Below are 14972 nucleotides of genomic sequence, written 5' to 3' on the forward strand. Positions count from 1 at the left end.
CCAAAAAAACTTGAGAAGAAAATCTCATGAAAACTTTTCATGAAAACATTTGGTGAAATAGGCTAATGGTCTATTGTGAATTTATGATTTCAATAAAATTCATTTTAACTGAACTGCGACAAACACAGTTAATTACACATACACCGTGATACACACATACACGCAAACTAATCGCTGCGCATGGGAAGAACGGGGAAGGTGGTTCAAATGAGCAAAAATAAAATATTGTTATCGCCAACGTTTCTATTTGATGTACGAAGGTCGTAAAATGCACAATTTTGAATGATTCGCCGTCAAATTGTAAACCAGCACCATCGAACGCGTCGAAAGCATCTTTTAGCTATTTAAAATTGAACTTTAGAGATGAGAGGAGATGGTTTTATTATTCAATAATATGCGTCGTCTCATTGTGACCGCAAAATAATTTCCGACCATTTATTTCGTTCATAAAACATAAAACAGTTTAATAAGTTGATGGATTTATCCATGTACATATATATATATATATATAGGATATAGTTTGGTATTTTATTAGTCAAAGTTATTGAACCAATATTTATTTTTTGATGCTCGATTCAAAAACTTTCATTAATATTTGCATTGTTCGGTGTGTCTTTCATTTTTTCCCTACAGTTTCTCTGTGGCGTGATGTTTGCAAGTGGCTTGAAAGTTTGACATGACCATTTTGAAGGATGAACCAATGTGACGAAACACATAGAGAGAAGAGCAATCATCATCGTCAACGTCGTCATCACAAAGGGAATTCGATGCAAAAAAAAAAAAAATAAACGATATACAAAGAGAAAACTTGAGAATACTGCAAACAAGAATCGACAATAGTTTGATGGTGACAAAGATATTTGCACTTTAGTGTGTTATGTGAGTGTGCTTGTGACGGAAAAAAGAGGGGACGAATCATTTCACCAAATCAAATGGACAAACGAACAAAGAACGAGACGCAAAAGAAAAAGAAGAAAAAAAACCCCAGTGCAATTGTATTTGGATTAGATCGCAAAAAATACATTTCATGTGAATGGACTCTTTGTTTAGTATGCTTCAAAGCAGTTTCACGAGAAGTTTGAGTTTTTCTTTGTAGAAAATAGTGTGTGTTTGTATTTTTGTACAAAAATCAAGTGAATTTCGAATCATTGGATCACATCAACGGCTCTCGATTGCGTTATGCAAGCAATTTTATGAACGATAAAATTCGCAATATTCGCTGCTTATGCATCGCGTGTTTCAGTGGAAAAGAAGGATAACATTATTTCCGCCTCACATACAGCAAATAAACGGATTGGTGTGAACAGCAGCAACAGCATGCTCTCACAATATTACAAATGAACAGTGGAAGCAATCTAAACAGAGTATAACACAACACAATTTTATAAAACCACGCCATTTTAATACCTCCTCAAAAAAGAAAAAAAAACACTAAGCGAGCAACTCAATATATATCGTTTGTCGTTTGTGAATATTGCATTTTTTTCTAGTGAAACCCGCGAGAGAAAAGTAAGGAGGGAAATATCTAGCATCAATAAACAGTCTCGACAAAATGTTCATGCATTTTCGCATTGAGAGTAAACCATTTTCGTCAACATAGCGATGCATGGCTTGCAATGCACACAGACACATGCAACCGAAGCAAGCAAGCAAAAATAAAATCAACAGCAAAAAAAAAGAAACAAAGCATTTTGTATTAGTAATACAGTATTACCCAGCATTTGATTGCTTTTGATATGGATGCATATAGATGCTTGGGGATTATGGACGAAATGAATTGATGCTATAGTGACGATGTGTCAATGACTTTATGGATAATAAAAATAATAAATTTAACAATGTTCATGGTGTTCGCGTACGCGAAAGCGGTGCTGTGTTTTGTTACGAATAACAAATGAAACCATCATATATATATATATATATATGTCAATCGTGTCGTCAAACGAAAGAAAGAAAATAGAATAAATGTGTTATTGACACGTTTTGTGGGAATATAACCGGTGCAACCAAAATAGCAACGAGCGAAAAGAGTTCGAAAGGAAAAAAAAATAGTTGTGATGTGAAAATTTATATGCATCAAATGGCCTGTTAAGCGTGTTATCTATGCGTCGCATTGAGAGCACGTATAACAAACGTTCATAATATAAATTAATAAAACATTCATAACAAAGTACCAATCCGAATGGAATGATGTTTTGAAATAAATCGGTTCCGAGGATAGTTCGCTTAGTGTTTTGTGTCGTCCAATCACGTTCGCTGTCCCCGAGAATAACAATGTATATGCATATTTTAGGTTACCATCCCACTCAACGAGTTTCAGAGAAAAGTGAAACGATACGCGTTTGAAAACGTGAAAATTGTGGTGGAAAGAGCAACAAAAAGAGAGAGAGAGAGAGAGAGAGAGAGAGAGAGAGAGAGAGAGAGAGAGCGAATAGTTTTCATGCAATTCATGGCACGACACATGTTTTGATTGTGGGCGGTTGCATGCACAACAGTCAGCGTGAATCACAGTCATATCATTTTCAAATGTGTACATGTTTGCATGCGAAGGCCAACGGCTGTCAACCATTCGGGCAGAGAACCGGAAACAACAGAAAATTCTGAAACAAATGAAACAAGTAAACCAGAAAATTCCAATATATCTTAATGTTTGAAAAATGTATATTTAGATTTATTCGGTTTGATCCCAACTCCGCTTGCCTGTATTATTACACTACATTCATAGAGCATTCCAGAATACGTACACCATTTCGAAATAGTGTTACGGTTAAATTGCAAAAGACGACGAGGACGACGTTGACAGCGGATGCGAACTTCATCCGAAGAAAACAAATATATATACACAGTACACACACTATTGACAAGTGACAAACAACCACCGAGGAAATGAGAGCAGTAAAACGCGCACATTGATGCGACGATGTGTAATGCAAGTGAAATAAAATCATGCAAAAGCCAACATTATAATAATAAAAGGGACAAATAAAAGACAGAGACAGAGACAGAGACACAGAACGTCTACATGCCAAGCAGAAAGGACACACACCCACACACACACACATATATATATATACACGGAACAAAATTGCCAGAGAACGAGCAATGAATGCGGATTAAACGTAACACAAAGAAGTACATAGCATAAATATCAATAGATTTACGAGTTTCATTTCGAATAGAACGAGCATAAGATTGTCACATCTGCACTTTGCGCCATAGTGCACGCGGCGGATCGGCAAACGAAAGGAAGAAAAAAAAAATCGGGAAAAATCCCAACGAGCCGACGTCAACATCGAAAAAATTATACAATCGCATAACGGCACACACTGCTGAACACAACATCTTATTGATTAAGCTGTTCCATCTACATTGTGTCGCATACGAAAATGAAATGGAAACAACGTCACATCCAGATGAATATCGTCCAACGGACGTGCTAAATTTTTACTAAATGTTCCTTGATCCGGATCGTGTGCACGGTTTGCGGAAACGAATAGCAAGAAATGCTGCAAATTAAAATCGTCCCACTGAATTTCGGTGCGAAACAAAGACAAAAACGCAAAATATATACACAAATCGAATAAACTTCCACAGTGATTCCACAATCAAGTCAGTGCAAAACAACGCATTTATACGCGTAGGCGTAAATTATTGAACGAGCGTGCAATACGTAAGGAAAAGAGTGAGAAAGTGAGAGCGAGCGAGAGATAGAATGAGAGAGATGAACATGGTCGGTATTCGGTTGATAATTTATGTCCTGACTATCAATGGTCTCGGATTAAATGGTGAAAATGTCAAAACGTCTGTACCAGACGCAACAATCCTGCCCCAGGCACCATCTTTCAAATCTGTGATAAACAATTCTACATTGACCAGCGCTGCCGCGTCAAACAACCGAACCAAATTTATTGTGGCCAATTTTGAAGAAACGCTTAGCATTCCAATTTCGACAGCATCAGTGCAAACAGCGCACAATGAAACAACAACAATATCGTCGACGACGACGACGACTGCGATGATGAAGAAGACAACAAGTAATTACAACAATGAATTGAATGCGCGATCAATTCAAACGACGAACAATAACAAAATGGGCGCGAATCATAGAAAATCGGATAATGGTGAAGTGAGTCCAAAAACACCGCCAATACAAGCAATTCCGAAACGTGATAGGCAAACGTTATGGAATTCAGCACTTGACGATGGTGTTACCGTTACAACGTCAACCAAAACTCCAGCGCTTGAATCTGGAAACGACAAAGTGGAACGCATCAAGCAACTAAAAACATTGGCACCGATTAATGAACAGAAAATCTTATTAACTCGTAAATCGCATAACGAACAACTTAATAATGAGATCAGTGGGAGTTGGATGCGTACAAACAATGACGATGTTAATGGCGATGGCAGTGGAGATGTAGCTCGAAGTGTTTCAAATTCAATCACCGTGCCATCGCTATTTATAACTGCTGCCACCACCACTACATCACAATCAAATAAAGAAGTTTTAATCGGGAATTCAGTAAAAATGTCAGAAATACCGAGCGAAACCATCGAACCGTTTACAAGTGATGCGAACGAAAAAAGCCCATTATTATTATCTACACCAGTATCGATGGCCGATAAACGCAACGACAAAGTGTTGATCGCTCAAAGTAAAACAGCCAGCGACCCTTTGTTCGCTGCAAACAAAGCAAATAATTTAATTAATTTCTCAAATACTGCTGTTTACGGTACAAACACCACAATAATAAACAAAGTTCCGACAATGCAATATGAAAATTTGGCCGAAACTTTTAAATTAAACGCCGGTGGCACAATTAATGCGGTCGATAGCTTGAATCCATACAATGGAAATCATGGTGTAAACATGGCTGAAATTACCCGTCCGGACAAAAATACGGGTTTTGCGAGCAGAAACAATTTGATGGAGGCCAATTCAAATACGCAACAAATTCCAATTAATTTCAATCACAGTGATGAAATGCATCCAGCAACGGTATCCACCGTTCATCATGTGGCATCTTCATCATCTACCATTGAAGTTCAGCGATCACTGAATGAAGTTAACAAAAAAATCCGCACTACCAGTAGTTCCATTGGGCACAAACGGTTTAAATCAACGGCAAGCCGTTTAAATAATGCTGATAATGAGAGCCAAACTGAAAATGGTGTACCAGTTGCGAGTGTGGCCGATCGAAAAATGAATGACAGTGCTTTCAATACTAATAAACAAACATTTGTTTTTGGTTCGACAACTCAAATGATGACTGTCAATGTGGTGACAACGACGACGGCAACGACGACAGCGGCGCCTGATGTGCGAAATAATGCACCAATTCATTCAAACTTATTGCACGCAGACACAACATCGATACAAGAAAATATCGGCACCCGCGCCGTCAGCACCACCGCCGCTGTAGCATCACACGAAAAACCGTTAATTCGAAATGAAGTTGAGCTGAACATGCATAATGGTTCGTCAAGCAATCAAGCGAAAACCTCTTTTGCTGAACTTTGGTTCATAAATTCCGATGTTACAACAAGTCGTCCGTACGAAAACACTAACAGATTCACCGAACCGGTTAAAGTTACAAGCAAAAACAACTATAGTAGTAGCAGCAGCAGCAGCAGCCGCAGCAACATTAACATTCACACCACTGCCGATGGCAGTAACAAAAATTTATCGCAACCATCAGAAATCATCAACTTGAGCACATCATCAAAATTAACGATGTCATCGTTATTAGTCGATGGAGAGAATAATAGCAATGGCAGTTCGATAAATACGTTCGTTACGCATTCCAATGCAACGGAAAGCCCACTGAGCACCGTTCAACGGTCATTCATCCGATTGAAAGACACAAAAAGCAATAATTCATCAACAATTTTACCGTTCGAATACCATTCAGAAAATATTGACAACGACGATGACGACGCCGACGACCACGACCACGACGATTATAATGATTCTAACAGCAGTAGCAGCAGCATCGTGCCATCGACACAACAGCCAGCCGCTGTTGATGATTTGAAAGCTCTCATGAATGGTACAAGCGATAAGATGATTTCGCACACAAGAAGCTTTGCATTGCTTGATCATCAATTGCTGCTATCGCACGGTGATGCGTTCAGTGAGGCGAATTATGTGAATAATTTCTTAACCGCAGCAATTACTGCCGAACACGAGGTCGGCAATCAATTTGCAATCGATTATTCAAATGGAAGTAGCAGTGTTAACGACAGGTGCGTTTTTCTTCATTCATTTATTCACGCAAATAATAGCAATACTAACCAACTGTCCGGCCGGAAAATGATGATTCTCTTCTTCCCTTCCGATATCATCGTTTTCCTCTGGTTTTGAAATTTGAATTTTTTTCTCGTTGTTTCTCTGAGTTCACGACTCTTCGCGGCTTGATTTCCGCTGAAAACATTGATCGTTTGCTTTGATGATTGTTTTTTGTTCCTTACAGTGAAACAATCACTACATGGCCGGTTAAGCATGCGGCTATTGTCGAAGGTGACGTCGTTCTAGGCGGTTTAATGATGGTGCATTCCAGAGAAGATACCATCACATGTGGCCCAATTATGCCACAGGTAGGTGATTTGAATATCGACCAAATGTAAGCAAATATCTTGGAAAATATGACACAAAGAAATTTTATTTCTTCTATCCAATAATGACACAGGGCGGTATTCAAGCACTTGAAGTAATGCTGTACACATTGGATCGCATCAATGAAATTGGACTGCTGCCAAATTTCAGCCTCGGTGCACACATTCTCGATGATTGTGATAAGTAAATATTTACATTTTTGTTGTTTGACATCGCCCTTCCCCCTCCGTTATCAGTGTTTGTTGTTTGTGTGTATGTGGAGCGCACCAAACCGGATTACGCCCAATTATCTCAAATCCGACATAATAATTAGAATAGATAGTACTATTTGAGCATATAGTTGCGTTGTAATACAGAAAGGTTCTGCAGTTGATAATTTCGAAGATTTAATATAAATATTGTGTTCATTTCTCGCAGAGACACCTACGGCTTGGAGATGGCAGTGGATTTTATCAAAGGTAAGTCGTTTATTGTTGAATTTCCTCATTGCGGATATCATTATTCTACGTGGTTGAGCATCAACATGTTGACTATTCTAGTTCATGTTTGGTTCGCTGTATTCTTGACATTTTATTGTGATTTACATTCGGTGATGACCGCTTGCTCTGAACAAAATATCATTTGGCAGAAGCAATTAAGCTACAACGTTGGATAAAATTTCACATTTTTCCGTTATCTAACTCAGTAACTACACTCTTCCGCACATTTGGCTCATGATTAAAGTTACTACTCATCGCATTGTCGACTAAGTTTAAGTACAAAGAAAATGAGGGAATTTCTTCCTCGTTATTAACAAACCAGGATAGTAAAATATGAATTTAAAGCAGGTTCAGCATGCTGATGTAATTTTTTTAAATGAACCATTTTGTCTATCTTCCAGTTTCTATTGATGAATTCAGTTTTTTGATGAATATTCGTTCGTTTGCAATAACTATTGTTAAAGTTACATACTCGAGTAAAAAGATGTTGGATGTGTCAGGTTTCAAGTATTTTCTCGTTGTTTCCATCAGTTCGCTATGAAAATGTTCACGTCAAAAACTTTGAAAAATAACGAAAACACTTTCTAAACTCATTTCCACTCAAAGAGTTCCTGTTCAGTATTTGATGTGTCAATGAAATTGTTTGTTGTTTCCAGGAAAATTACAACTTTTCTCAAAAAGCACTTGAAAGGATTTGTGATGAACTCAAACAGGTTTCCCCCATTACTTTTGTGCATTTTAAGTTGGATCAATCAGTTTAAGCGATTGTTTCACTTTTAAATGAGATTGAGCCACTGGCATCCTACCTATTGTTTCTCTTCTACAATATAAGACTAGAAAATTCATGAAATCTACACTTGCAATGCTTTAAATAGTTGGTTTTTTCGTTCCGAAAATCTAGCAGTAAATTTACCAGGTTGAAAATGTTTGCATTTACAATTTTCTGAGCGGAATAGTTTCAATTTTCACAAGGAAATTCAACATTTATTCTTTGCCATCGGCTGAACATGGGCGCTGGCTGCTTAATCTAGGAAATTCGATAGCGATGGCAATTAAACCGTTAGCTTAATTGTTTGATTTACTCGTGCATATTGAAACTTTTATGTTCAAACATTGGAGCATTTTCGACCTGACGAATTTACTACCGGGTTTGCCAGAGCAACAAAAATGGAGCACATTTATTTCCAGTGAATTTTACATAATTCATCATGATTTTATAACTGGTTTTTTTATGAAAAAAAAAAAAAAAAAAAAAAAACCAAGTTTTACGGGAACTATGTTGGTTCAAAATTTCTTTTCACTCCCTCTCATTCATAAACTCTGACATATTTTACACACAAAATCAACATATTTTACATAAATATTGCTGTCAGAAGGCTACACTCCATCCTTGGTTATCGCACTCATTATCCCAAATAAATCATAAGCTTAAAACCATTTCTCGTCAAATTATGGTGGTCTTTTCTGGTTAGTTGTTCATGTTGAATGGGAATGTAAAGTTCCCACTCGATATGCGGCGGTAGTCCATTTAGTAGCATTCTTAATTGTATGGCAATTAGCCAAGGCGGTTTTATTTTTCATGTCCACATGTATGATTTTTCGGTGTGGCACAGTACAAATTGAGTCACCAAATTCAAGAGAGAGAGGGGGGGACACACACACAGAGAGAGAGAGAGAGATCGAGCAACAGTGAACGAGAGACAGAGGAAAATTGCGGTAGTTTATTTTGCACATTGAACATTTGCATCGGCTGTTTCATTTGTACATAGCATTTGGTTGCGATGTTTTTTCTCTTTTTGTGCGCAAGCCAAAGACTGAAATAAGAAATTTTCAGAAGATCCGAAAACGCCATAAATTGTGTTCAGAAGATCCGAAATTCCGATTGCAATTTAAAAAACAAAACGGAACTCTGAATTATAGATTAGTTTTTTTGTATTTGGAAGATTCAATTTGTTGTACGGAAAAAAAAGAAATGTTTGATATTTCCCATTGATTTTTATCATTCATCCACAATTTTATTGCCGATCTTGGGAATTATTTTTTCAATATGAATGCCTACTCAGCAAATTAGTGCATGCTAGCGGTGCCGGATCTGGGTGTTTTACCGCCCCGTGCAAATTGTATTTTTGCCGCCCTAAATTTAAGAAATAAAGCGAACATTTTCTCAAAGAAATTTTAACCCTTTATCACGCATTGGTTCTTAAAGTAACCAGATATGGCAAACGCTATAACTACGAAACCACTGAATATTTTTGCATACTTATTTGGAAACCAATGTAGGGAATTGAACCATCTTTCATTAAATACATTACTTTATATATATGGTTAGCTGCATCGAAAGATTTTTGTGTTCATGTACTGCTGTGAAAAAAATGCGAAATTAAAGCAGAATTACAAATTTTCCGTCCTCGCATCTTGTGGGTTTGTACATCCTTTTCGATTGTCAAATTATGATTCATAGGACCAAAACACATCAATTTAACTTATGAAATTTAATTTATTCAGGCTGTTATAGCGATTTGACAGTTTTGACTCTTTTCCTCGTTTTTTTTCTTCTATTTATCGTGGAACATAACATATATCAAAATCATTCAAAAATAAAAAAATTGCGCATTAAAGGGTTAATAGTTCTTCCAAAAGCTGATAATTTTTTTTCTGACACGGCTTTGATATATCGCATAGAAAACCGAAATATTTGCTTAAAGGCGTTGTGGCGACTATCAAGACGTTTTGGCTCTCGGTGCAAGTAGAATTAGATTGAAAAATACATGTCAACTTGCGAGCGGAGCGAGTTTCATTTTTTTCAGTAAATCAGCTGAAACATTTGGCGCAAACCATTTCTTTTTTTGCATTCATAATTTAAATTTTTTTTTTTAAATTTGGGATTTTGCCGCCCAAACATGTTGCCGCCCCGTGCAAATGCACGCCTTGCACGTGCCCAAATCCGGCACCGCATGCTAGTGCCATGATTTCTTCACAATCGGTGTTTTAGGATATTCAATCATCCAACTTCGAATTCCAACCGAAGTCTTCAAAGAGAGAATTTACTATGTGAACGCAGAACTGTTTCAAACAACGAAATTCATTGAAAAACTGACAAACTTCAGAATGCAGGTGTTTACAAAAAATTCGAAAAAGTGAACAGTTTTTGCGATAACGAATTTAATATTTGCCATATCTTGACCAACAATTTTAGTGTTTGTACGTGGCGACTAAAGCGAGGCAAATATTTCGATATGATGTGTAATGAAATTCAATTTTACCTAATTTATTGTAACATTTTCTATCAAAGAGTATTTTGTATGCGTTCTTTGGGCATACATTTTGTTTCATTTGAAATTTCTGAGGATCCGTAATTTAAAACTAGAGCAGCATTTTTCCGTTCAGAAGATCCGAAAACCGGCAGAAGATCCGGTTATTTCAGTCTCTGGCGCAAGCGCAACTGTGGCCATTGTAAAAATGCACCGAAACCAAAGACTTAACAGCTTAAATAGCCTGACATTGAAAGAGCTGAATTGCAGATTGCTATCGTTCTTGGGAAAACTTTTTTATCCGTCAAATAAGTATGTATGTGTTTTTGCATTGAAAAAAAGAGTAATGTCTATGACAGGACGCCTTTTGCAAAAAAAAAAAACAAACAAATATCAACCACAGAACGAAGTTATGGCAGTGTGTGTGTGGCAAAATGAAAGTACGATTTCAATTTTACTTTGATGATTTTTTCTGCTTGTTCTGCGTGAATTTTACGATTTTCGATACACAATCATAAAGATAAAATACTGCGGTTCAGCACATGCAAAACCTTTCCGAATGGCAAACAAAAGGCCAGCAAAGCCATTTGTTCATTTTATAGTACACCGGCTGTAGGTGATTTAAATATTGACCAGATGTAAGCAAACACTCGAAAAAGATAAAGAACAATTGATTTCGCCTGTTAACTAAAGGTACTTCAAAATGAGATAGTATTTCGCATTTAACCGAAAAGGAATCGCAATTTTTGGCAAATGGCCGGTGTGTGGCCGTATGATTCAGCGGGTGCCTGTTTGTCTTCCAGATCAAATGAACTGAGCTCAAGTCGAAACCTCATCGTGGTCCTTATTGAACTTATCCAATTATATTTCGACTGAAAATGGTTCTCATCCTGACTTTTTACATCGCATATCGAACAAGCAGATGCAATGTATTGATCCACATTCCACATGGACTTTCTGAAGCTCGTTGAACAATTACAAAATCCACGTGTATTTTCAAGATAGACCAAGATAGAGCGAACTAATATTTATATTAAAATAAATTACATTATGTCAGCCACAAGTAAACTGTGTCAATTCAACTTGATCTTCCACTTCGGAATAATTTTTCATGTATGAAAAAAGGGGCGCACACACACACACTATCACTTGAAAAACCGCCGACAGACTTTGTTTAAGTGATAAGCCGTTATTCTTGTAATTGCAGTTTGCCAAATGCCGTATTTACATAAAATGGCAAACGCAAACATGTACTGCAACTATTTTGATTGAATTGAACAAAAACTTATTTTATATATTTATTCCATTGAATTCACTAGAATACCAACGAGTATGAACTTAAGACTGTGTTGGCAAGGAAAAAGCTCTCATCATTTTACTGCACTTTCTATTGCTATTTTATTGTTGTTCCAGTTTTTGCTTTAAGAAGAAAACTTTGAAGAGCGTATTTAAAAGCGGCAACGGGGAAACTCATCGAAATAATAGCTATGACAAAATGACAAAATGGAATGTACTCACACAGCCTATTCGCAGAAGATATGAGTTCGTATAAAAATTGTTGGCGTAAAATATAGCAGTGCTCATAAAATTTACAAAGTGAGGAAGACCCTTTTTTTTTGGTTTTTCACTTAAAAAAAGGGCAAAATGGAAAGCATCAGTTGACTGAATCATTACCCATTCATGTGCATGCCGCCAGTGTTATGTTGAGTGTATTTGTTCTGACAGTTCATCGTTTGGCAGTGTTAAGGCGTGTGTGCGACTGTGCGTGTATAAAGTGAACGCTAATTTTATCTGCTCGAATCTAAGGCAAATATTGTCACCCATTAGGCTTACGACTTTACCCGAAGCATATCACAAACAAAAGCCTCATATATAATACCTGACATGTTGTGCTATCGGAAAATTTTCTTATTTGTAGCTGCGGCACATCCCATGAAACACAGTTCGTACCATGTACCAAAACCATACGATGAAATGCTACGCAACATTGCAAATAACTTAAAAGCAATCACGTTCCATTCCTTTATCTTTCGATGGTTTTTTTCTTTTTCATTCGAACCATATGCCATATGGGAGAGTATGAAACAGTTGTTTGATTGGTGAACCATACCATATATTGATTATCCATTTCAGGGGTTTGATTCATTTAAATAATGATGAACATGTTATAGATCCTTGAGTAAATCGTTCTTTTGGACTAAGTGATTTAGACGTGAATGCAAAATCGAGCACAAAACACACAGAGACTGAGATGGAGAGATAGAGAATTTTAGAGTTTAAGAGATAGATAGACAGATAGAGAGCCACCCCCCCCCCCCCCCCATATGAACAAATTCATCGATTGTTAAACTCAACAAGTTTTCACGTTTTGTTATGTTCGGAGCATGCCTGCAACCCTTTTGCTTCCATTTTTAATGTGATTGAGCACAGGACATGGATGCATGTGTACAATATGGATAAATTTTGATGTTACCGATTGCCAAAACATCCTTCATCCTTAACACATGTAGTCATTTTGACAAACATGAACTTCGTGCGCATCATCTCTTCTCATTCGCTGCATCATTCGATTTTCGTCATTAGTACAAATCAATGAATGCTCTTCGATTTGTTTACTATTTTTGGGGTGTCAATTGCTGCTGGCACTGGCTTCTGCATTATATTTATGCTTGGACTCAATGTTAAATTGGCTAAAATTATTTGAATATCTTTGCAGTTGAGTATGGTTGCTATGTCAATGGAGAGCAGAATGCATCGAACATTAAATTTCAATGAAATATTGGCACAGCAATAACGCCATAAATTTAATGGTGCTGTTGTTAAATCTGAATAGCAGCACATCGTTCCATTGTGTACGTTTGATGAATGATAATAAGGAAAAAACACACACACACACACACACTGTCATTATGCCAGCATAGAACATATTGAAGTAGCAACCATGGTCCGAACCATGAATGTCATGCAAACAAAAGCAATACCTCTCAACAATGTCCAAAGCTGTGCATTGAACACTTCTGGTTTATAAGATTCGAGTGCATGAAAGTGTGAAGAAGAGACGGAGAGAGCAGAGGAGAGGGACAGATAGAGAAAAATGCCAACGTCAAAAATTCAATTATGATTATTCATATTATTCTACCACAAAATTAACAATGTTCAGTTTACGACACGCAATCATTCACTCAAACCGAGTAGAGAAGTTTTCATCGCCATTGATCCAACAGTCGGTGAAGAACGAGCCTGGGCCATTAATGAAATTGTTTGGTGTATTTCACATCTTCACACACATAAAATAAGAGGAAGAAGAAGAAGCCAGTAAACTAAATCGTAAACAACACACGTGCCCACTCGAGCAATAATCAGACTAAGCACGCAAACAATATCAAACTGCCAGACACATCGTACATTCGTATGCATCCAAACACATAAACCCATTTAATACATTTTGTATGCAGGAATGCCCGAATGGAATGTATGTGTGTGTGTGTGTGTCAGTGTGTTGTCTATTTATGCGATGCTTAAGACATTAAATTACGCGAGAGCATTACCCAAGAGGAATGTTTTAATGACCCATACACAAAAGCAGGGGAAATTGCGAAAGCAACATCTTTTCTTATTCCCTTTTCGTCAAAAAAAAAAAAAAACAGAACAAAACTAACGGAATAATATAGCGCAAAATATATATAAATTGTTGTAATGTCGTGCACATATTTGCATTAACTATATAGTTTCATAACTTAAAAAAAAAACAGCTTCTAACATCTGCACAACCAATTTCCACTTTCTGCTACGTTTTTTTTTAGCCATTTTTCTCATGCACCGACCAGAGTTACACGGCAAACTTTTTCATATTTCGCGTGGAGAAAGTGTTCACATTTATTTTGCTCGAAAATGGAATGTGGAAAAAAAAATTGAAGCAAAGACTATTGCCAACGATACTAGAATGTACTCATACACATCATACACACAGTTCATGATAAATGTGGCATGACAATGGAAAAAAAGTAAAGTGCAGTGTTGAAAATGTGTACAGGTGTCAAATTTCATAAGCACATCGGAATGTTACCATCTCAGACGATCTAAATGTCTTTAATTTATAATTTACAAGTCAATTTACGGTAGTTGCAGAATGCAACACGATGTTAACACCGCGTATATAGATCACATTGTCGAATAAATTGGCAAACGAGAGAAATTTAAAGGCAAAATTGGACACACAAACATGATATGCACCGTAGGTCAAAAAGGCTTTATCACGCAATTAGTGGTTGCCGTAGCGTCTGCCACTTTTGACCATTTAGACTAGTGCTTTGTGCCGTCTCGATTATGCAAATGTATGATGTATTAATAATCTGTCTCTCAAAGCAAGAGCTTTGGTAGAGTGGGAAGTAGAACAAGAGCCAGAACTAAAGAAGGAGAATGAGCTTGCGTAAGGATGAGGGGTAGAGAGATAAAGCAGTGATAGCATGCAAATGTGTTCCTAGCTTCTTTTCAGTTGTTTAATGGCAAAACAATTTCAACAATTCAGCATCAAGACTTTTATCATTTGTGTGATACGATGGTAAAGACACAGCCATGTGACGAACAGAAAAAAAACCTGCTATCGTTGCCATTCAGCCTCGTTGC

At 37.0% G+C, this 14972-nt stretch overlaps 1 protein-coding gene across 1 annotated transcript in view; it reads left to right on the plus strand.

The window, feature by feature from the left end:
- Positions 1–2434: 2434 nt before the first annotated feature.
- Positions 2435–14972, plus strand: part of LOC129576321 (metabotropic glutamate receptor 2) — a 186941-nt gene continuing 174403 nt past the window's right edge. The window contains exons 1-4 of the mRNA XM_055461235.1: positions 2435–6246; positions 6474–6597; positions 6690–6799; positions 7034–7074. Of these exons, the coding sequence (XP_055317210.1) occupies positions 3713–6246; positions 6474–6597; positions 6690–6799; positions 7034–7074 (2809 nt within the window). The 5' untranslated portion in view covers positions 2435–3712. The remainder of the gene's footprint in view (positions 6247–6473; positions 6598–6689; positions 6800–7033; positions 7075–14972) is intronic.

This window comes from Sitodiplosis mosellana, unplaced genomic scaffold (genome assembly GCF_009176505.1).
Source record: "Sitodiplosis mosellana isolate CC-2019 unplaced genomic scaffold, AAFC_SMos_1.0 Smas_scaffold_6181, whole genome shotgun sequence".
Lineage (NCBI taxonomy): Eukaryota > Metazoa > Arthropoda > Insecta > Diptera > Cecidomyiidae > Sitodiplosis > Sitodiplosis mosellana.